The sequence below is a fragment of the Olea europaea genome, chromosome 17 (genome assembly GCF_002742605.1).
Source record: "Olea europaea var. sylvestris chromosome 17, O_europaea_v1, whole genome shotgun sequence".
NCBI lineage: Eukaryota > Viridiplantae > Streptophyta > Magnoliopsida > Lamiales > Oleaceae > Olea > Olea europaea.
This window is the reverse complement of record NC_036253.1, coordinates 18983440-19008038: the sequence shown is the minus strand read 5'-3', so window position 1 is coordinate 19008038 and position 24599 is coordinate 18983440. Positions and strand designations below refer to the sequence as shown.

Sequence of the window (24599 nt, the reverse complement as noted above, 5' to 3'; positions counted from 1 at the left end):
TGTTTTGAAGATTTGATCAATAAGCCTTTCAAAATATTGCTTCGGTGGAAATTCAATACAAATAAATACAAGATTGTCCTCCAACTTACTAAAGTTGTGTAGCTATTCAAATATCCACAATTGTTTCTGAGCCTGCATTTCCTATTAGTGTTTGGATTCTTGATTCCTTTAGGAGTTCGTTAAATGCAAATACGATTGAGATGGTAACTTGTCATAGAAATTGGTTACATAGTAACAAAGAACATATAGTGATTCGTCATTTTTTGAATATTGCGGAAGCATTGAATTATTCACTAAAAGTTATAAAAAGTATTATCATATTTGATCTTTCTATACATTTTATTTTATTAATTATTTTATATCACATAACTATAATCAATGATTTTATGTATAATATTCTCATCTTTATGAAGGGAACAAATAATGTCTTACAACTATAGATGTTGCGCCAATTAATATCGACTAATAGATTAAAACGTTTCTACAATGTTGGTGCATTATAATTATTAGAATTCTAGAACTTTTTTAATGATATTTATTTATGTTTTAATGCGAAATTTTAGACTAATATTATAATTTAATGTATTCCATATATTTTATTTTTTCTTCATTAAACCATAATTTTAAACCGAACTAAATTGAAAAAAGAGGTTTAGATTGATTTGCTTTAAGAATGATAGTAGTTTGAAAAAAGAACAATGTTATACACACTGAATTTTTTTATCGAATTTTTTACTCACTGCTCATAATAGGAATGGAGACCACAAGCCGACATTTTTTAATTCACATGGGGCCCGCCATACATTGTGAGAAGGGGGATACCGCTCAATACCCCTATTATGTACAAATGGAAATTTCCTTGACAAATTCAGACCACTTTAAATGGGTTGGTTTGAAAATTTATAGAAATCGTACAAACCAAACCATGTTTATCCCTACTGTTTGGTATTACTAAAAACTCGAATTAAAATCAAAGACAAGTCAACAATTAATTTTCACTACCTATTCCATAGGACCCACAACTTTTCAACTATACGTTCCATCAATTTATATCAAAACCTTTAAAAATTAAATTTTAGTATCTGTCAAATAGGGGCCTAGTCTTATTTATGAAAAACTTGACAACTATCTTGTTACCAAAAAAAAAAATAAAAAAAAAAAAAAAAAAATAATAATAATAATAAATAATATATATATATATATTGAAATTTTACATACCTAACTAGAATGTTTTGTAAAAATGGAACGTCACTTATAATTTAAGCTTATTTACTAAAAGAAACATACATTTAAAATTGAAATTTCCTTTTTACATGTTTACATACATTATATGTTAAAAATCAATATTTTACATGAATAACATGTGTGTTACTGTATACATGTAAAGTAACATATATAGCCTATGTTTGCTTCCCATTAAGCCTATGTTTGAATTTCATTAAATTACATTATATTTTTCATTTTCATATTTTCAACCACACAATCTTCTATAAAATAATATTACATGTAAATTAAAAAATCTCTTTCTTTTTCAATCACTCATTTAAAAAAAAAAAAAAAAAGAACACTTCCTCCCATTTTCATTTCCAAAAAAGGGGGCCAAACGGGGGCTAAATTACATTTTATTTTTATTTCTCTTATTTTCAACCATACAATTTTTGATAAAATATTATTACACGTAAATCCAAAACTTTTTTTTTTCAACAACTCATTTAAAAAAAAAAAACACTATGCCACACATTTTCATTTCCAAAAAATGGGGACCAATAATCTTTTTACTTATTATTTATTTTGTATGATGAAATATTTGTTATTCGTTTTATTTATTTATTCTTACTCTTAAAGTGTTATTATCCAAATTCCCAATTCACTACCCAACTTTTTTTTATTCCACAATTACTAACTTCTCTAAGTAAAAAATAAAAAAAAACCATAAATCACTTAAAATCCCACAATTTAATGTCAACTCATTCAATTTCACATAAAATTGCCCAACATTCTGTATGCCCATAATCAAGCCCAAAATTAGCCGATCAATTTCACAAAAAAATTGGAGCCCGATTAAATTAGCATTTCCTTTCTCGTACTTCCATGATACATTTCAATAATATTTTCATTAAAACTGACTGTTTTTAAATTGGTAAATGATTAAGTGACATGTTGTATTATGTAACTCATTATGTAAAACTTGATATACAAGTAGCAAAGTCATTTTTAAGTGAGATTATGCTACTTGTACATAAAAATAGTTCATAAAGAGGTATATAAAATAATGTGGAGGGAAAAAATTGAATGAAAAAGCTGATTATGTTTTAAATGGGCAAGTGATTAAGTGACATGTGGTATTATGTCACTCATTATGTAAAGTTTGATGTATATGTAGTAAAGTCCTTTCAAGTGAGAGTCTATAATCTTTTCGAGTTTTGCTACATATACATCGGAGTTGACACTTCAGTGTATACTCCTCTCACATGGGAGATTCCAATTCTATTGTCGTGGGACCCATCCCTTCATGTGGGAAGAGTGTACATCGGAGTGTCAACCTTGATATACAAATAGCATTTTCCATAATCTTAATTTCTTAAATTCGCTCTGATCAGCTTAGAAAATGTGTCACATGTACATGGGCCATAATCACCCCAAATTGATGTTGCACCCAAAAATACGCTAATTATCATTTTCTTCAAATTTTATTTTTATTTTTTATTTAATTTTTTTTTTAAGAACATAACGAGCTATCTGAATATGTTCTAATCAGGCTACTTTTCACTTAAGTCACAAATACTTTTTAATTTGTGCCATTATTTAGAACATTGAAGCTTTCTATTATTGGTACAAATAACCAAAAATCATTTCCCCTTTTGATACCAAGTATATAATGTATCATATTTCACTCACAAAAGACATTGTGACATATACAACGCTTTATATAGCACAATAGTAACATGAAATAGTCAACAAATTGTAAAATATTCTTAATAACATCACATCGCATGTAACATTTAATAAATTATATACGCGTCATATATAACATATAAATTTCACAATGCATCAATATATAACATACAATTTCACTAAGCTTATGCAACTATAATTTTTTTTTGCTATCATATACTTCTTATTTTCTTTTATATATCACATTTTACATTATATTATCATATACAACAAATGGCAACCGCATATACATAAAAGAGATGGCCGTAAAACTTTATCACACATTATAAATTATTTGTGCCAATTCAATAAGTAATGATACATCACGTGAAATTTCAAAAGTAGAGATAATATATCATGGTATACACATTTCTAGTACTTCACAGTACATGTTATATTATCATATTTATTACATAAAATGAAAACTAAGCAAGGTAATATGTGGAAATTAATGTTATATTTGAATATCTAGATTGAATAACGTCACAAATATACATTTAAATATATCAAGAGATGCGACATGCTTAAAACTATATTTTAGATTGTATGATGAAGGCATCTTTATATTAATTCCTCAAATACTTGAGTGTATTGGTTGGAAATTTCGAGTCAATTATAATCAAATAGTAGAATTATATTTGAAGTTCTAAATTGTATAAAGTCACATATATACATTTAAATATATAAGGAGATGCAACATCTTTGACACAATATTTTAGATTGTATGATGAAGGAATCTTTGTACAATTCCTCAAATACTAGAGTGTATTGGATGGAAATTTCGAGTCAATGAAAATCAAATAATAGAATGTACAAAAAAAGAAAAGAAAAATTCAAATTAATACCTCGAATTACAGAAAATAGAGACACGAGTAATATGCTCCTATTGAATCGGGTGAAATAACAAATTAAATATAGATATTTGTGAGTTTATGGCAGTAATGTATTCGCAATTCCATGTGATTTTCCTAATGAAACCCAAAGGGGCCAGCTCTTGGGCCATGCATCTAAAATCGTAGACTAAGTTGATTAATATGCTATGGGTGTAAAATTATTTTGAAAGAATATAAAAAGAGAGAAAGAATGTTGTTTCCTTCTCTGGTCCTTGTCGTATATATTGCATTCAGAAGGTTTAACAAAGGTTATTGATCCAGTTGAAATTTTGACAAGTCTTGAATTTGTAGCTATTTATTTTTTATTTTTTAACAATTCATAAATATCCTTAAAAAGTTCACTAATTTCATATTTACTTTTATATTTTTTATTCTTGTAAATTTTTTCACAAAATCTCGACAATATAATATCGAAATCTTGACAAAAATGTTATCACATAATTAGAAATTTTGTTGCAAAAGATAATTTTGCAATAGCAATATGTTTACTACAGATGTTGTTGCACTATATGAGTCACATAATTTATTATGCGACAACTTTCAATCATTCATCTATTAATAAACTCACAATATTATTTATTTGATGTAGAAAGTGCAAAATAGAAACAAGATATTTATCGTCATATGTCATAGCAGCGTGTATAAATCACGAAAAATTAAAAAGCAACAAATCAATTAATTTGTCACAATAAATAGTCCAATAATTTTTTTGTGAGAAAAATGTTTGTTGCAAATACTACTATAAAGTTATAACATTTGTTACATATTCTATTTGGCAACAACATATGGAGTGCTCGTTATTGTTATCGCTTTAACAATGTTCATTGCATGTTATCTTTGTACCTTTTTTTAAAAAAAAAAAAATCAGATAATTCATGCAATAACAATGAGTACTAAATCAATCATCTCAAATTCTTTCATACACTCTTATTGGGAAAAAAAAAATAAAAAAAATTACTCGTGTAGACGAAAATAATCTACAGCTACAATTTGTGTAAAAATTGTTAGTTTGATGCCTCTCGGGTAGTATTTTGTAAAACGATATTATAAATTAATATTTGATCATTCACATGTTATAATTTGAAACAATTATCTAAGGTTCCATGATCATATAAGATGTCACAAATTGTATACTCACGGTTTGAGTCAGTGTTCTTATTGAGATTTGTCTAAATTTGGAAATAAGAACAATAATGTATTTTGATACACATTGAAAGGGACTGTGTAGATGATTCATTTGTGGTTGTTCGGAATGAGACCCTATTCAATTATCAAACAAGTCACCTAAATCCCGAGCGAGTAATGTACCTTTGATTGCTAGTTCAAGTTCTTTGAAGTACTAATGAGCGAGGTCTTAATTAGAAGATTGATCTCGATGCTTTGGGAATCGGAGCGAAATAGTTAGAGATCATATACTGGTAATAATGGAATTCCTTAATCATCATGATGAGGATCATTGCTTCGAGGCATTTCTATAGGCATTTGACATAAGCTCAGTAATCCGATTATGGGATTGTTAGACTCTATGTTGTGATTAGTTCACAAAGGATTAACCTTATGAAAATGAAATTTGGAGGGCAATACATGTTGAAAGGGCAAAACTGTCATTTTTAAATATTGACGGTCAAATAAGGGTTGACTTGTGGCATGATGATCGGAAGATATTGTTATCGGATTATAATTTGCTTCCATAATTATTACTCGACTCAAGAGTGCAATTTCGACTTTTTGGCAGAATCGGTTGAGATTAATAGTTGCATTTTAATTGGTCAAAAGTTGACCTAATTAGAAACATTGTTTGGGTCTTGTGAGTCCCGTTAAGTCTCTCTCTTAACTCTAATAAGCCCCTATTTAGCTCAGATTTTAATATGAGTTAAAGTCAAACTATCAATATTAACCACTTCTTTCATGGGTCCCACAACTTTTTAACAACACATTTTCAAAACCTCTATTAAAAGCTACTAAAAATCTAATTTTAATCCCCACCAAACACCCTCTAACGGTGTGTGCCTTAATTGACATATCACAATAAAGTTCGAGGAAATTTGTGCAATTATGTAACGCCACTTGAGTATTATAAATATGCCCTTTGTAGACACATTTCTCAAGGTTTAAGGATTAGCCATATTCTCTCATATTTCCCAAAAGTGAGACACCTAACATTTGGTTAGGCTATTAAAAGCTCATTCAAGGTTATTGTCTCACCCTTATGTGTGATTATTTAAAAACAAAATCTAATGATCTCAATGTGATCTAAAATCCATTACTCACTTGGCTTTAATTTTCAAGGGAAAATTAATTTCCTCTCATGATAATTAAATCCAATAACCAACAAAAAAAAACTAAACCTACATCATTTCTTGTCTAGGAGACCTCGGGATCAAGTTCCTCCATCATTCAACAAATGGCATCATGAGACCAAAAAGAGCGGCATCATAGTGGATGTATAGAATCTATCACGAGAGAATCCACATTCGTCAAGGGTCTATATGACAAGATCGAGAACATCAAGCTAGTAGACAAGGTAATCCCAAAATGGAAGGAGATAGACTGAAACTGATTGAGATAGATTGAAGATATTTGTATCCTGGTATAATCCTCTCAAATGCAATGTATGTTAATGAAGTTGTAGAACTACGTGTGAAATCATAACAAGAAAAAAAAGTAGCAAAAATGGTGCTAGCTTGTGATAGAATAAAATAGTCTTCTTTCGTTGAAATGTATAGACCAAGCTATGGATAAAAAGGATACCTGGATTCGTTGATGTTATTAACTCATCTATCTGGTCGTGTTCATATAAATAAAGTGTGACAAATAAAATACTACTCAAGGCCCATTGAAAAGGAAGTGTCATCTTGTGCTGCGAAAAATGGAAGAAAACGCTTACCATTCTGTGTTCCAAAGGAGAAGAACTTTGGTGGGGACGGTCGTAACGTCCTACGTGGTGCGATCGTCCAATGGTGAGCCACCACCTCATCGAGTGGACCACCCTCACCCAATGAGGTGAGGCCATCTCGGAACTTGACCAAAGTTCTTCTCGCTCCGAAGGGGGTGCATTTGCAGAGCACAGACATGAAAATAAAACCACAATTTGAATTTTGGAGAAGAAATGCAAATATTCATCAAATTAATTTATTTATGGTTATGATACAAAGTTGAGTTCATGTATGATTTTCTCATTTTAACAAGCGGAAGTTAATTTATGTACAGGAGAAATAGTTAAAATCCGATCAGCACATAAATTCAAAGCGAAGGCGAGGAATACACACTTGAGCAAAATCACAGTACGAGGATGCAAGGAAATCGTACAAACACGACAACAATGTTCTAAGCCTAACATGAATGTTCCATGATTTTCTTTTTCAAGAACTTCATTCATACAGACAGACATCCTTATCTTCTGGAGTAAACTTTAGATGCTTAGCGTGATTGTGAAATCCACAATGCTGCATTTAAAGGAAATTATTGAACACTAGAATCCCTTCTTTTTATAAAGTGAGATGATGATTGGTGACCAGACCAGGGAATTCTTTTATATATGTGATAAGTGGTCACAAATGTTACCAGTTCCAGTCCTACAAATATATACACACTAATAGTAATAGACATAATTGATGTAAGATTCAATTATTAGTGTCCGTCCAGAATGCTTCTATTGGGCATAGCATGGCCTAGGACAATATAAAAAATGTATTTGGGTGAATCATCTTATCTTTTCAACGATTGTATAGTTCATTTTCTCTCCTCTCTACTCATATATCATGTTGTACTGATGCCAATCCAGTGTACACTACGCTACTCGGGGTTGGACTCGTTAGCTGTGTCTCAATCATCAAATCCGTGAAGTCTGCCCATTCTATCTCCCTTCTTTCAAACTTTAGTGTCCTATCAGTATCGTGACCTTAAATTGACCATTTTTTAACGCCACATCAACATTTCCCGGTCCTTATCTCATCGAACTACTTGATTTACAAATAGTTAAAACATGAACATTTGAATTACACTGTGCTTAACCTGTATCAACCTCAACTGTAAGTGTACCAAGCAAGAGAAATTGATATAATTTAGCCCCTATTTGACTCCCACTTTTTTAAAAACTCATTTTTCCTCAAACTTATTTTCAACCACATTCACTCATTTTTCATATTTTTTAGCCACACGTTGTTCAAAAAATCACCATTACAAAATCTATTTGTCCAAAAAAATGGAGCTCAAATAGGGGCTTAATATTTAAATCAAGACCAGCTTTTCTATCCTGACTAACCGGCTGAAGCTGAATTATACATAGATGACAAGTAATAAATTTAGAAGCTAAAGGAGTTTTCTTACAGGGAAAATCAATAACTTCTACAAATACAGAAAACGTGCCTTGTGGCTGAGAATTTTGGTGAGCATCCTTATCTCAACTTGAATTCTGCAGGACTAGCGCTGTTCTTGTTTGGCTTCACCAGTCCAATAACTTTTCTTGGCTAGGAGAATCTTCTCAGGGTTAAATGGTCCACTTTCATGATCCATGATTCGACTTTCCCATCTCATTCCGTCTGTTATACTTTTAATCTTCACCAAGACTTCAACCACATCTCTGAATATAACAGTCCCTTCGGGTCGTAGGATCCTATCCATCTCAAGGAGAATGTATGTAATGTCACACCTAGCAGGATAAGCCAAACACAAGTTATACTCGATAACAACTGAAAAAACAGTTCTTTATTAAAATGAGGCAGATAGCATTTTACCTGTCCTGATATATGCTGAAGACACCGCCTGCGTGAATGAGATCATATGTTCGTGGATATGTTGAGAATGCTTCACACCAATCTTGATATGTACCAATGAAACCGCGCTCATAAATCAATCCTAATGTGTCAACATCTGAATTTGTGGGGACCACATTCATAACCCATACTGGGTATTTCATCATGGCTGCAGCGAATCCACCAAAATAAGCATTCATGTCCATTACATTTCGATATTGTCCTTGATGTAATTGACTAACAACATGTTTGTAATGTGCCACACGACCCTTCCACATTTCGTTATCCTGTTGGAATTTCTCAACAGTGACACCTGGGATTGATCCACTGCTAATTCTTGGCGGAACAGCAAAGGCACGCTCTGGCCATTTCTCTAGTTTGCCTCCCGCGACCTCATCAGAGCTGCTTACCTCTGGCAGCGAGGTTATGCAAGTTTCCATGTTCTTGTACCTTGTTAATACAGATGAAGTCATATACATAAATCAAAAATTAACATTTGTAAGTCAAATCATATGATCAAATAAAGATTTTCAGTAGGTACCAAGCTGCATCAGCATTGTCCGATTTGCAGATATGCGGCGTACGATATATCTTTTTGTTCTTGATACACTGGACGTGATTGAAAGGTTTTTGCCACACAGAAAGATCTCCTTTTTCAATCACTTTCTTCCAACAGAGTCGTTTAGCAACATCCTCGATTGAATCTTGCTCCTGCTTCAAGTCTTCTTTGGTCCTCTCCCAACCTCTCCAGTATTTCTTCCAACGAATCGGAGGGCCAGAAAGTATCCAATAACCACCGGGCCTCAAAATCCTATCTACTTCAGTCAGATACATTCCATCTGCAAGCAATCATACAAAAATATTTCTTATGGATTCATCCCCTTATAATATAACAAGATCTGTGAACGTCTTACCATTGCTGAACCACGGGATAAGGCACCGTGAACAGTGAGCCATATCAAAAGCCCTCGCAGGATATGGAAGTCTCTGTGAACCCATGATGCCAATCATAGCTGGAATGCCTCGTTCTAATGCAAACCAAACCTGTGCTTCATGTGTATCTCTTGGAGCAAAAGACATTGCTATTATGTCCCTCTTTAGCAAGTAAGCACCCCAACTTGCAACCTAAAAAGTTCAAAATCAGAAGTATACTACAATTAACTTGCGTGGTTTTTTATACCTATAAACAATGAAATATTGTTCAAGATAGAGATGTACTTACTCCACAACCTGTATCAACAGCAGTTCGAATGGTTCCATCACTAAGGGGGATAAGTTCATTAATATCATCAATATAAGCATCAGCACCACGTGGAAACATCGTGCCTCCCCCAGGAAATCTGAAGCGATCTCCTTCGACTTGGATCCAATTCTGATTTGCTTTCTCTATACTAAGCTCCTTGTGAGGGATGTTAGCATACCATGCATAATCCCGGCTCTGTGGCCATTTGAAAGGGGCCTTGTAGTTTGGTGGGGCAGGTATAAGGCAGCGGATTAACTCTTCCTTTTTAGGGCAATGCCTCTCTCTATACTTCATCATCTTTCGATCAAATTTCCTACCCCTTTGTCGATCTTGGCATGGAGTGTATTCACTGAATGACATATCACATGGCGGGAATTTTTGCGATTCCTCAGAACTGTTAACTTCTAACTGATGATGGCTTTCAAAGTCTAGTGGGTCTGACACCGGTTGTGGATCCCAGGATGATGATGGAACCTGTTCATTGCTCGTCTTCTTAGTTGAACCAACATCACATCCAACTCTGGAGTAGAGTTCAGACTGACTGGTTGGAGCACGAGAACCCTGCCAAGCCCCAAGAACATAGAAAAACACACATAGACCACTAACAACTAACACCCACATGAGACGTTTTCTCTTTAATTCCCGCAGTTGAAGCTTTGGGGATCCACTATAATCCTTTCCCATTTAGAACTGAAAACAAATTTCTCTAATAAATGAATTGCAATGATAAAAAGGAAATTATTAGCGCAAAGGATGATAGCTTCATTTTGTAACATAGCATTAGTATACGCCAAACTAAAAATGTCGCCCCGCCTTAAAGAAAAAAGAACCAATAATTATTTCTATAGCATTCGGACTTTGTACGTGGCTCTAGGCATATTTTTGAACTACATAAATCTTGTTCATTTGACCTTCCTCAATATTCCTTCTGATGTTGCCTATCTTTATTTGGACAAAGAGGAAAAGTATACAAGTTTTTCCCAAGACAGCGTCAAAAACTCAAACGAGCATTGGGTTCCAAGATTGGTGAACTCAAACGAGCCACCATCCTACGGGACATTCTACAGGATAGAATCCGAGATGAAAATATTGACTAACATATAAGGACATAAATCTACTCATCTTAAATAATATTGACATTTTAAGATGAACCCAAGTCTTAGACTAAAGATTTACATTCCATATGACACGTAAAAAATTCGTATAAGCGAATCTAAATAATTATGAAAGAATTAAGGGACTACAGAGTGATCCTATCATTCCTATTGCTACCGGTAATTGGCATTGTTTAAAGTTATGTGCAACGGCCAAGTCCATAACCTCAGATTCAATAGTAGAGTATTCTTCTAATCTCCTTTCCGAACCTAAAACAGAAAAAAAATTTCAAAAAAATAAAAAATAAAAGAGGAAATGATATTTGTTTCGTATGGATTTGAGTTCTTATATACTGCTATAGATCCCATAATGAAACAAATTATTAATTAAACCACAAAACTCAAGAGGTCGAAGATACAGACACAATTCCTCTGATTTTCAACATATGCTTAAAAACAGCAAATCAAGAGAATCCAGTGCACTGTACCTCTGTAATAAAAAGTAATATCTATACTGCATCAATCAACGATGGCTCCTGTCTTCTGCAAAACCCAGAATAATTCCAAATCATAAATCTTTTTAAAAAAGCAAAAAGAAAGAGAAAATTATACCAACCAATGACTAGGGAATAAGAAAACAGAAGCTAAACTAGAGTGATGTGGGAGACATGATAATGAATGGGGCTCATTACTCCCCACATAACATCTATTTTATATTTGGAGAAATGTGGAAGGAAGAGCGTGCAGTATTGGACTTGGTCGAAAAAGGGACAAAGATGCCTTTTTCTATGTGTGAGATGGTGAAATGATTTTTCTAACCACATATTCCACCTCCACATGTGCCTCTATTTGCTCTTTGCCCCACGTTGGACCCACTTCTGTTTCAAACACCCTCAATTTGCTCTTCAGATTTGATTTCATAATCTTCATGCGACTCAAAATTAAATTTCGATATCTCACTATAATTTTATGGCCCCCCATTTGATCCTATTATTTCAAATTTTAATGGGTGGAAAAATATTTTTTTGCAGGATAGGTGATTGAAAAAGAAAGGAAAAGTTTTCAATAAACAGGTAATATTATTGTATGGAAGATTGTGTGGTTAAAAGAGGAAGAGAGAAAAATAAATTTTAATTTAATGAGGGTCAAACGGGTATATATGTCCAGGTGCGAATCTAGGGACTCGAGTCAGCACGGGCGGTCGTTGATCATCTACTGTCGGCCGCAATAAAATATTAAGAACCCTTTTGATACTCGATTTTTTTGCAAAAAATGCATTTTAGAATAGTGATTTGATGGAAAACGTGTGACTAAAAATAAAGAAAAATTTTGAATTTACGTGTAATATTATTTTATTGAATAATGTATGGATGAAAAGAAAAAATATATTTTGAAAAAAATGGAAATAGAACAAAGCCTAAATTATAAATATAATAATTATTTTGTTTAAACTGAACATATATAATTTTGTTATAAGAATAAACAGAACTCATTAAATGGCATTGTTGCTAAGATTTGTATAATTCAAAGGAAGAGTGCAAATTTGGATCTTTAAAATTGTTTGCAATAAATCAGTCAAAACTTAACAAATATTATTTTGTTAAATTTAATATCACAATTCAAAGGTACCATAATGGTTAAATTAACAACAATTCTTACTTGAGATTACAAGTTTGAACCTTCATTGTCCTATTTTGGTAAAAATTATAGGATAAAAATAATACATAACAAACCATTGACAAGCCTCCGTTTGACACTCATTTTAATCATTTTTACACATAGCGACATGACAATTCATGACAAGGGGTCAGAATTGAGTCAGAATGTATTTTTTAAGTGAAATGCCATTGAGAATGGACTGTCTATTTTGCCCTCGGATTTTACTTGGAAATGTACACGTGCCACCCAACACACAAAAATTTAAGGGCATTGATAGGGACTTAAAAATATGGCAACCATCACTCCCATTTTTTGACGCCATGCGGAATGTATATTGTCAGAATTAATTGAAAGTTGTATTACCTTGGGATCCACAAATGCTTGAAAAGTGAGAAAAAATTAGCTAAGAATGGGGCAAACAGGCCGATTCGAACCCAAGGCGTCAAGTTTATTCACACGAGTTCTCACCAACTGAGCTGCAAGGAATTTTTGAAGATAAAATCAATTACCAGAAATATAAGGTAAAAATTTAATATACGGTTAACAAAAAAAAAATTTCTCCCACCGGATCCAGCTAGGGCGGCCGCCCTAGCTGGCCACCACCTGGATCCGCCACTGTATATGTCATATCTTCAAGTATATGGTAACTTATACCGTGAAGGAAAAGATAGGATTCAAGTGTAATGAAGGTTGAACTCTAACCTTTAGGGCCCCTATCGTTCCGCCTCTAGAGCTTTGTGAAGGAGATAAATCGCGGGGTGTGTTCCAACAGGTCAGGGGACAAGAGTTGCCTAGTTGCCTGTACACTACGCCTACAAAGAGTCCAATTTCATGTCTTAAGGAACAAGTGTAATGTATTTGCCTTCATTATTAGAATATATAATTTTAATGGGAGTAGGTATTGAACTGATTTTCCACAAGACGTTTGACTTAAGGAAAAATGTTGCAAATACTATTTCCCCATGTTTCGATCTAGGCAAAACAAATGTATTATTTATGTCAAATCAATAAAAAATGTGTGGTCAAAAAATAAGAAAAATTTTTGGATTTACTTGTAATATTATTTTATTGAAGAATATATTATTAAAATAATGTCAAATCACTATTGAAAAATGTATTTTTTTGAAAATAACGTGGCTCGAATAAGCCCATATTTTTGTGGGATTGGTAAGGAAAAAGCACAAACAAGGTGCTGAACAATTTTTAAGGAGGGTTGTCCCAATCGTTTATGCTAGCCGTCAGTAGTGGTACGTTTACATACATAAGCAACAGCAAGTTTGGACACCGTAGCTAGTAACTCAGGGAGAGGGATACACACTATCTCACATTCGCATCTGAGAAGTGTTGCCTCTGTGATTTGATCCTTCACAAAAAACGAGATGAGTAAAACTCTAGATGGACAGTATCGTGCTTGGTAAAATAGTGAGCAGAAACTAAGGCCGTGGTTGGTTTGTCGTTTTCGGCCCATTTTTCGATTTTCGTTTTCGAAAACGCGAAAAACGCGTTTGGTCCTACGTTTTCGAAAACGCATTTTCGAAAACGAGTTAAAATTTATAATTGAAAACGCAAAACGACTTTTTATCGTTTTCAGCGTTTTCAGTTATAAATGTCGAAAACGCTCAAAACACGGAAAACGGGCCGTTTTCAGGGAAAGTTAAAAATCATTTTGAAAATAAAAATGGAAAATACAAATGCAAACCAACCACTACCTAATTTTCCTTTAATGTTAGGAACATAAAGAGTGTCAAGAAAATTAAAGACACAAATGGAGGGGCAAAGCTTAATAAACCAATGTGCGAGACAGGTAAACCTGAACTATTACAATAACCACCTCATCTATCCTAGAATAGTCTAGATTAATTGATAGATTGGACAAATATATAGTCATATCATATTATGAGAGGCAGCAAAGTCAACTAGTCATTTTGTGTCTTTGCATTTTACTGAGGTTGCACAGTTTGCAAAAACTTCCTGAGTGGATTCGTTTCAGTTTGAATGCTTCAAAGGTGCGGTACATTTTTTTTTTGTTTTTTGTTTTTTTGTAATTAATTAAAGAAATTTTTTTTCTGAAGAAGAAAGTTGAAAAAATTATGAAAAGGGCTAGAGATGATAAGACTAAACATTTGGTGGTATTGCGATAAAGACATCGATTATTTGATTTATGTTTGACTAAATGTCACCAGTCGGCAACAGGCCAAGTTTTTGTTTTTTTGCAACATTGGATTGAGGCGGTGAGTTACTCTTGTCCGGGCTGGAGTTCAAAATATCTATTGTTAAATGCACGTTATGTACTATTGATATTGGATACCATATATTTTATTTGATAATGACCGTTTATAAGAATTTTATGAAGTTGGATTTGATTCTTATGCTCATTATCTAGAATGATCCAAGGCACCGATGTGGGCACAACTTGCATCTTTATTATGAAGATTGGTACAAGACTAATACTGGTTAGCCTTTCTTTTACTGGTGAGTGGTGAGAAAACTCTGAATTAATTTGATGCCATGAATTTCTACTTTTGATTGTGTTTTTGGTAGTTTTTGTGCATTTACATATATATTAATTTGTTTATATTATTTGATTATATATTGACAAATGACCCCATTATTACGATAATTGATTGTCGACGGTTAACTTTCGTTCTAGTTGACCTTCGATCCTAGATTCGCCACTGATAACCGTATTGAAATTCTTTTATTACCTGGTAGTTCTTTTGTAATTCTTCTTAATTTCTGATTTGGTATTGAGAAGTGGATGCATAGTGGGGTAGGAGGTGATAAAGACAAGTACTTATGTAGTGAATCTCAGTTAATTCTGGAATGGAACCTGCTGCCTGTATAGGCTCTGTTTTCACAGGGCCTGTATAGACTACACACAATACATGGAGGGGGGGGGGATAATTTTTTTTTTTTTTAAAAAAAACCCCCACTCCTCCAACCAGCATGTGAGGGGCCTGTACAGCAAGCAAAATCCTTCTGGAATTATGGTAAAAATTAATGGCGATGAGTTGCTTTTCCATGTAGAAAGAGATGTTAGTGGAAATAATGGATGGAGACTCCAAAGCGAAAGACAAGGCTCAGAAAATAGTCTCGTTAGAGGTTGGCCCAAGATGCCATGTAAAGTAATATAGACCATTGTCACTACAACTTCGCACACATTTCATTCCAGCAGTGATTGTGTTTATATAAAGCTAATAGTTTAGTCTAAATACAGTAATTGACTAATTACAGTGCTACAGATATAATCCCTGATTTCAGCCATTGAAGCCTTGATTTGTGAGCAACAATCATGCATTGACTTGTCTGTTGGTTGGCATTTCTTGATTTGTGTTTTCCTTAATAGGTATAGCATGATTTGTGGCATCTTCCTTCCAATCGTGCTATATGGCCAGACTCAGTGACAGAATTATTTCTTCCAGACTACACTTGATTGATTTTCATTGAAAGTTGGAAAAACAAAACTCAAAAACACTAAATCATGAGCTGTCAGATAACCCTGTTTTTCTTCCATTTTTTTCCTATTTGATTAGCATTTTTCTCTTCTTTAATAGCTAATGCTGAAAAATTATAATGATGTGTCAAAATTTAATTGAAAGATAAATTATATAGGATATGAGGATGGTGCATTCGGACTCATGACAACGTGTTAAAAGAGTGAATTTTCAAATTAATGCAATTGAAAATTCAGTGAAATCTCAATTGATCGCTAACTTTAATTTGTCTCAAAGTCGCTAAACATCAACTTAGTTTTAATTCGATTATTAAACTTCAATTTAATTTTGAATTTCACTGCTTCATCACATGCCATCTCCCAATCTGATAAAACAAACTAATTGGCATCACACTACAACAAATGTTCCATATAATTGCTACATAGTATACCAATTTGCCACAGCCAACGTCATAAAAATGTTAAAACAAACAGGTTTTTTAACCTTTTAATCTATATAAATTATCGAAATCCTCATTTTATCATTTTTGTTTTTAGCATGCCACTTAGCAATTACGTGGAAGACACATAATGTGACAATGATAAATTTGAAACTAATTTAAGGTTTAGCGACACAGTTGAGATTTCACTAAAATGGCCACGAATGGAACTTCTCTTGAAAGAATTTATAAGTAGTTTAATCTATAAATATATAAAAAAGAGTAGTCAAAAAATGGATAGTATAAGTGGATCCATCGAAAGAGTTTTTGAAATTGAAATTTGACCAATAATAAATGATTTAAAAAAATCGACAAACGGAGGCTAAAACTTTTGAAAGGCACATAAGATAGAAAAGACACTACTAGCTCTCAAAAATAATTTATTATATAAAAATTTAATTAGAGCAATGGCTTAGGTCGAAGAGAAATGGAGGAAAGATGAGATAACGTGAAAGTTGGGGTGGACCCTGTGCCCCTGTACAGGTCCTGTGCAAATGGATCTGTGCAAGTAGCACAGCTGTTTTGAAATTTTGCGTAAATGTGGAAAAGTAAGAGATCTGCATTGATTTGACAGTAGCAATAATTATGAACGGAGTAGGTCGAGAAGCTTGATTTTAGGTAAATCTTATTAGTTTGTGGATTAGATGCATACCTACTAAAATAAAATACAAAATTAAAAAAAAAAATTCCAGTAAGTTTTGGTTGGAATCCAGTTTTCTTTAGGAATTTCACATGACACCATTATAAATCATTAAAAAAAAAAAGGGAGAGAGATGGACAAGTGTTGGTCCCATGAATGACCACAAACACAAAATATAACAAAGCAAAACGTGTGAACATTAAAATTTTTAGTCCAATGATGTTCAGTAAAAAGAACTACTCTCCATGTTGAACATCCACAGATATAGTTAAACACCCTGAATCCATAAACAACCAAAATCCAAAATGTTTAAGAATACAATAGCTCTACCTCGCTTGACACATTGTGTCGTATCATAATGAACTTAGATGTTAACTCTTGTTGTTTCATAAATCATACACTACAAAAAATTACAGTATATCAGTTCATCTATAACTTGCGATGAATGTCATCTATAATGTCTTATAGCATTTTTTGAAATGTTATTGTATGTGATATTATTTAAAGTCGTACTTCTTTTAATGCGGTTTTTTGAATGCTATTATAAAGTGCCATAAAAAAAACTTTTAAATAGCATTTTACTATTGTCATGATTTTAGTATTTATAGCATTCTTCTCGTGCAATCTATAATTTTGGCTTTAATAACATTCTTTAATCATCATGATACATCTTCAATAGCATTCTTTTCTCATCATATTTTTTAATATTTATAACATTTATTGAATATAATATATCATTTTCAATAGTATTTTTTTTATCATAATGTATGCATATTAAATAGCATTCGTAATTTGTTAATTATCAAATGTAAATATTAAATAGCATTATTTTTTGGACAAAAAATATGAACAACAAAAAATATATGAACAATAAATTTCAAAACATGCATCATTATTGTCTTGTAGAAATACACAAGTGTAACTGCTCAATAGTGAAACCTAGTTATGTTTTGTACACGCATCAAATATGAATAAAAATATATGCTTGAAAAGGTAATAAATTAAATTAAATTAGACCATCTCATTCTAGTTCTTCAAAAGAAAAATTCTCAAACTCTTGGAACTTGTTTGGAGTAGATATCTATCAAACCAATGGTGCATTTTAAATTTGAAAATGAACATAGTGAAACAACTTATTAGATTGTAAAAATAATGTAAAGTCGCCCCTCATGAGGTGGTCGAGTTGGTGAAGTAGTTGAGCGCGGAGGTCTTTGGTCACGTGTTCGATTTTCCCTACCAACACTTTTTCGATCGAGCTTGTTGCACTGGGCTTGTCTGGTGCGGTTTACCTGACTGGCGTGATTTGCAGACTATTACGTCAGCCTGATGATTTACCCAATGCGCACCCGAAAGATAACGGATGCGGATTCTCCCATAAAAATAAATGTAAAGTCAAAAGGTAAATACAGCACAACAGTCACCTCTGGATGCCTCAGGAATTTCCAAATTAATTTAGTTAAGAAAGCACCAACTAAAAATAAACATGACTTTCTAAAATTGTTGCATTTGCAGCTTAGATATTGAAATTCTTCAGTTAATCTTTGTGTAATAAAAAATATTTGGATTAATGTACAAATTTTTTTATTATGTGAATGTATAGTTAAAAATGAGTATGAGAGTTAAAGAATTTTGTTTTAAACGAAGACAAACGAGGGCTTAGTACTAGGTGACTTTCGAGGAGAGTTAAAGAATTTTGTTTTAAACGAAGACAAACTAGGGCTTAGTACTAGGTGATTTTCGAGGCTTCCCTGTAACATGAATTCATAAACAAGTAAACTATGATCGTCCTCACTACAATATCCAATCTATTTCACCATATTAGATTGTCGAAGTTGCCCAAGGAAGTTGACCTCCGTCTGAGACAATAAAATAATATATTGACCAGCAAGGAACTTGAAAGCAATTTCAAGCGGAAAAAGAAAAATTAATAGCATTCCCGTTAACGGCATAAAATGCAACAGCAATATGTTGGGAGGAAAGAACTCGCGAGCCATTTACGATGTCCTTGAAAGCTTTCCTTACTAAAGACCTAAACAACAGCAGGGAGAGATTTGAGGCCAACCCTAGCAATCTCATATATTTAATCATTATAGATGGTTTCAAAGTATCCTCACCAAGAATGTAGTTAGAACAGAAGCTCTTTGTGATGGTCCCGAGCTCAAACATGGTGAAGGCAGTAACATGGGTATAAGGCAGGGCATTCTTGTGAAAGTCCTCAAATATGCGGGGCATTGAAAGATCTCTTAGATCTTATGCGGAGCGATTGTGCTTCTTCTCTGAACTGGATTCCTACTGGGTAATGTAGTCATGTACTGTGCAGTATTATGTAATGTCAGTAGTAGTATCTAGTAATACGTCGGTAAACAAGGAATCGGTGTGAAAAAAACTTAGCAATAGATACAATCTTATTCCCCTCCAAATCTAATTTGAGAAACTCTATGGTAGGAATAAGAATTAAATTGAAAAATAATATTGACAGGGAAAGAAATGTGCAAAGCCCTAGATCTGGTAATAGAAGAAAAAGTGAAGAACAGAACACAATGATGGTGAGCAATGGAAATTTTACGTCTTTGATAACGAGTCGCCAGGTTAGCAAAACAAGCCCACAGTCTGAGGCACCGAAGCAGTATAGTAGCATAGTATGAGACGAATATCCGAAATAGAAGCGTCGACATGAACAAGGCCTAGCCACATGGCTAGAAGATACACTTACTGGTGGGCAGTCAATGCTTCGACATAAAATATGGATCTTTTTAAACAAAGATTTGTCTAAAATAAAATTTTATGAATGATGAATTTGATATCTCTACAGCAAACGTTGATGTGTCAGTTCAAATCTAGAAACATTAAGAGGGTGTTTGGAAGTCATTTTTATGTAAAAATGCATTTTGAAATAGTAAATTGATGGAAAATGTGTGGTTGAAAAATAAGGAAATTTTTTTTATTTACGTGTAATATTATTTTAATGAAGATTGTGTGGTTGAAAAGAAAAGAGATAAAAATGCATTTTGAAAAAAATAGGTACCAAACAGGGCCTAAATTTTTGTCCACCTATGATTTGATAGAAGGACATCTACAAAGAGACGCTTTGGACTAGCAAATGAAGCTACCTGTTCTCTATCCAACGATTCTTCTTCCATCTTATCTCTATAAATGTAAATACTTGTGATCTATGCCTTTGTAGGGTAATGTAACTTTACTATTAAGAATTCTCTATTTCTCCTCCCATCTTGAGATAATATAGAAATTTCGACGGTTCCCGCTATCGAAATTAGTTGAGTAAAATTATCGCCTACTAACTTGATCGTTGGATTATTCGTGGCCGCAACCACCATCACTTGCAATGGCCACAAGTGACTAACCGTTTGTGCCAAGTGTGCATGGAGGAATATACGTGGAGTTGCTTTTTGCTGGCCACGTGGAGGTCCATTTTCCAGGGTCAACAGATTGGTATCAACTGTGGAAAATCCACACTGTTATTCCAATCACTTGATTGACGTAAAAAAAAAATTATCGTAAAACCCAAAAACTTTTCCCTTGAAGAAATTTTTTGTTCTTGAATAAAGAACAATTTAAAGTTGGCAAGAATCCAATCATTAATATGGATTGCTGAAAGGTGACGAAAATCAAATTCAATGAGTTCAAGTAACAAGGACATTAATCCTAGAAGAGTAAGAGAGGTCTCTGAAGAAGAGGTCATCCGAACAAATGTCACTCATCAGAGACCACCACCATTGCCATCTAGGTGGAGGAGCAGCTACAGAATTAACTGCTGAAGTTGCCCAAATAGCTACCAACACGGAAAAATATTGCAGTAGAAAATGCTTCCATGCACGAGCTTTTCATGCAAGTTCATGGTCAGAAGGGTTTTCAAGAGCCCTAGACTGCCTACACCCAACTCCAAGAAGAAACGCAAATTCAAAGACATTCTAGCTGCCAGAGAGAAGCCCTTGTCGAGTGAAAAGTAGGAGTAGATGTCTTATCATACGTTGCGAGGACTTGCTAACGAGCCTCAGCTACGAGAGAACCTTTCCCAAATTATGAACAGTAGGGTTCTATCAGCACGTTCGACAGGATATGGCAAAATCCAAGGAATAGGAACCAATCCATACATCAAAGGCTCAATAGGAACAAATGTCGAGCTAGGGGACTTAAGCTCCCCAGTTTAGGAAAAGCGAAACCTAGTAGATTAGGAAAAGTGATGAAGAACATCCCAACCCCAGCCTCTACATCAGGTGAATGGGAACGACTCTAAAGGTCTATGTCGATCTTATGAGCTTGATGATGATGATGACAACTTCCATTTTTCTCGAGAACTTCACAGCTTCCGGATGTCCCCCAACTTCATACCTCCCAAGATCCCAAAGTATGACTGAAAATATGACCCGGAGAAGCGCCTTAATAATAAGTACAAAACATATATGAGTTTGAGGAAAGCTTTGTTAGCCCTGAAATGCCGAGCTTTCCACTTAACCTTAAGCGGAGTAGCAGATGTCTAGTATAGTAGGTTACCATACTAAGCATTAGGAGCTGACCAAATTTGAAGAATGCATTTTTGAACCAATATCTGTCCAGAAGGTAATGAGAGGCTTCCATTCAACGTCTCCAAGACACAAGCAGCAAGAGAAACAATAAAGAATTACCTGCGCATTTCACCAATGTAATAACCTACTGTGAGCAAGTTACTGATAGAGAGGCCCTTTCAGCCTTGAAATGAGGCCTCAACATAAATACCTTGTTTTGGAGAGATGTGCTTATACGAGTTGTCGCAATTGTAATGCCCCAAATCCACTGCACACATATTTTTTTTAAAAAGGATTTGAAGTGTTTCCAAAATCTTTCTTTTATAGTTTAAACAGAATTTAATAATGATGTATAAATTTTTGTATTTGATCGATAAATCAATAATGTGAATTCAACTATTCAAAATAAAAATTTAAATTTTATCTAGCTTAAAATACTACGAATTAAATTGCCAATTCAACATGTCAAATAACTTAAATTCAAATCTACTAAAATAACATGCACGAAATTAAACAAAAAATAAAATTATTCTTAAAATAGACGTTGGCAATAATCCTTTCTAAAACTTTTATTTGGTGACCCAATGAGCATCACTCGGTCAATCCGTCACGCATCCACACGACCAGTTCTAACCTTAGTAAGAGTGAGTAATTTAAAAAAAAATACCCTGTAAGAAAAATATGTATATTCTTATTAACATTATATAAATATAAAATGACACGGCATACCGATATTTCTTAGATTTAGAGCAACTGGTAGCGATATCCAATAGTTCAAGGAATTTTATAAGAATTCATATATCCCGTAGGATTTACATACTTGACCAAACGGTCTATGCCATAGGATTTAACATAAAAATCAACCGAAGACCTTAATATAATTCATGTCAAAATCTATAAAAATATCAAGAAAAATAAGAATTAACCACTTGCACAATTCTTACCTCAATTTGACACCAAATGAATATGAAAATAAAATGCTATTACTTTTCAAAAGTATGTGTGTATAGACGTGTGAAATGCATGTAGGTAAAGGAAAGTTTCTCACATAGTTTATATACATATACTTGTATAAATTGTGTGACTATGAATCAAAAACGTCCAAACAAATTAAATGGATTGATTAATTTTCAAATCATTCATGGTGGCTGTTTTAGTGATGGGACAGTACGGTTGAGTGAGAGGTTACAAATATTAATTAAAGGAATGGTTCGTGGTTTTTCAAATTCCAAGAAAACCTAAGTCTTTAAATTATTATTATTATTATTATTATTATTATTATTATTATTAATAAAATATAGGATTTAGAATACTTTTCTTTCTATCAAAATAACTCGAATATGACTAGCTCAAAAATTATTTCTTCTTAAACCAATTTATGTTATTTAGCACAAGCTACAAAATGAGTATAATATCGATATATCTTTCATCAACTTTTGAGATGCTTAAATATTTGACCCAAATAACTCATGATAAATTTTACACGTAAATAAAATAAATAATTTATGCAAATAAAAGAATTACGTGTATCACTTCAACTTTTGGGACCTTAGTGTGACAACAAAATTGGCACAGACTGTTTCATCTGCTAAATGACCAACAATAAATTTAGCCCATAAAATTTGGGGTGTTACAGCAATGATGAGAGTTGACATCGTCAATGAATAAATTATTACTTACTGGAATAGGACAGCACAGAGGTTCCAGCCACCCCAGAGGCAAATGGGAAGAGGTTTTACTCCGCATTTGGCTAGCAAACAATGGACTCAAGCTAGACATGTCGTGGCTCCCAATTCAGGACAAGCTTTGGCAACAGATACATTAAATACAGTACCAACACTCGCTTATGAAAATGTCGGCCGCCCAATACCAATAGCGAGGCGAAAATACCAAAAAAGTCCAACTCCAAGAATAGAGGAAGTGGAAGAGAATCTAGGCCTAGGTCCACGGATAAGGTGCGACAATATTGTACATTCCATTGGTTCTATGGAAATGATGCAAGTGAATGCAAAGATGCTCCGTGATCTACAGAAAGGAGTAATCCTCGAAGCACAAGGAGGGAGGGTTGGCCTCAAGATAATCCCAATGACAAATCTCTCCTCGAAGAGATATGAGACGACTCGTGATGGAACATTCACCTCGACGAAGGAGAGATGAGGATAAAAAAAGGACCTGAGATGCGTAGAGGCAGAGAAGAGATCAAGCCACACCACCTATTCGAGAGATTGACACGATTATTGGAGGATCCCATGTAGGAGGTAATTCTCAGAATGAGCATAAAAACTACGGCCCTGTTCTCTTTACCGTTTTCGGGCCGTTTTCTGTTTTCGATTTTTCAAAACGATGAAAACGTGTTCTCTTTCCCGTTTTTGAAAACGAATTTTCGAAAACGAAAAAAAATTTGTGAAGAAAACACAAAACGACTTTTTTGTCATTTTGGGCGTTTTCAGTGTAAAACTTGAAAAAATTGAAAACGCGGGAAACAACTTTTTTTTTTTTTTTTTTGAGGAGGTGGTGTGGTGATTCTCAAAATTTCAAAAAAAAATTAAAATTAATTTTTTTTTTAGGTGGTGTTGTGATTCTCAAAATTAAAAAAAAAATCATTTTTTTTGTTTTGAGAAACTAACAAAAAGAACGTATTTTCAATAATTTCAAAACAAACACTCAAAACACAAAACTCAAAATGAATTCAAAACTCAAAACACAAAACTGAAACACAAAGAGAACACCCCCTACGCTAGAGAGACAAAGAATCCACCCATGGCCAGTTACATTGTTAACCATTCCCGGATGGAAGGTGTAGTTGAGTCAATTACATTTACTTAGGACAACGCATTGGTAATAAGAACTATCTAGCTCGCAATGGGTTGACATGCATGCTCGTTGACAATGGAACTTTGGTAGACATATGTTTAGCTCCACTTAT

General features: G+C 33.5%; 1 protein-coding gene across 3 annotated transcripts; it reads right to left on the bottom strand.

Moving 5' to 3' along the window:
• Positions 1-8019: 8019 nt before the first annotated feature.
• Positions 8020-11678, bottom strand: LOC111365347 (probable methyltransferase PMT18). Of its 3 annotated transcripts, none has more exons than XM_022985825.1 (7): positions 11535-11678; positions 11405-11461; positions 9804-10514; positions 9496-9706; positions 9123-9420; positions 8564-9031; positions 8020-8478 (listed from the first exon to the last, which is right to left on the bottom strand). In XM_022985825.1, the coding sequence occupies exons 3-7, from the start codon at positions 10506-10508 to the stop codon at positions 8250-8252; spliced, it is 1911 nt and encodes a 636-aa protein (XP_022841593.1). In that variant the 5' UTR covers positions 10509-10514; positions 11405-11461; positions 11535-11678; the 3' UTR covers positions 8020-8249. The 3 variants fall into 3 exon arrangements, with proteins under 3 accessions (XP_022841593.1, XP_022841594.1, XP_022841592.1); XM_022985826.1 differs by having other exon boundaries at positions 11569-11655; XM_022985824.1 differs by having other exon boundaries at positions 11405-11662.
• Between the last annotated feature and the right edge of the window lie 12921 nt (positions 11679-24599).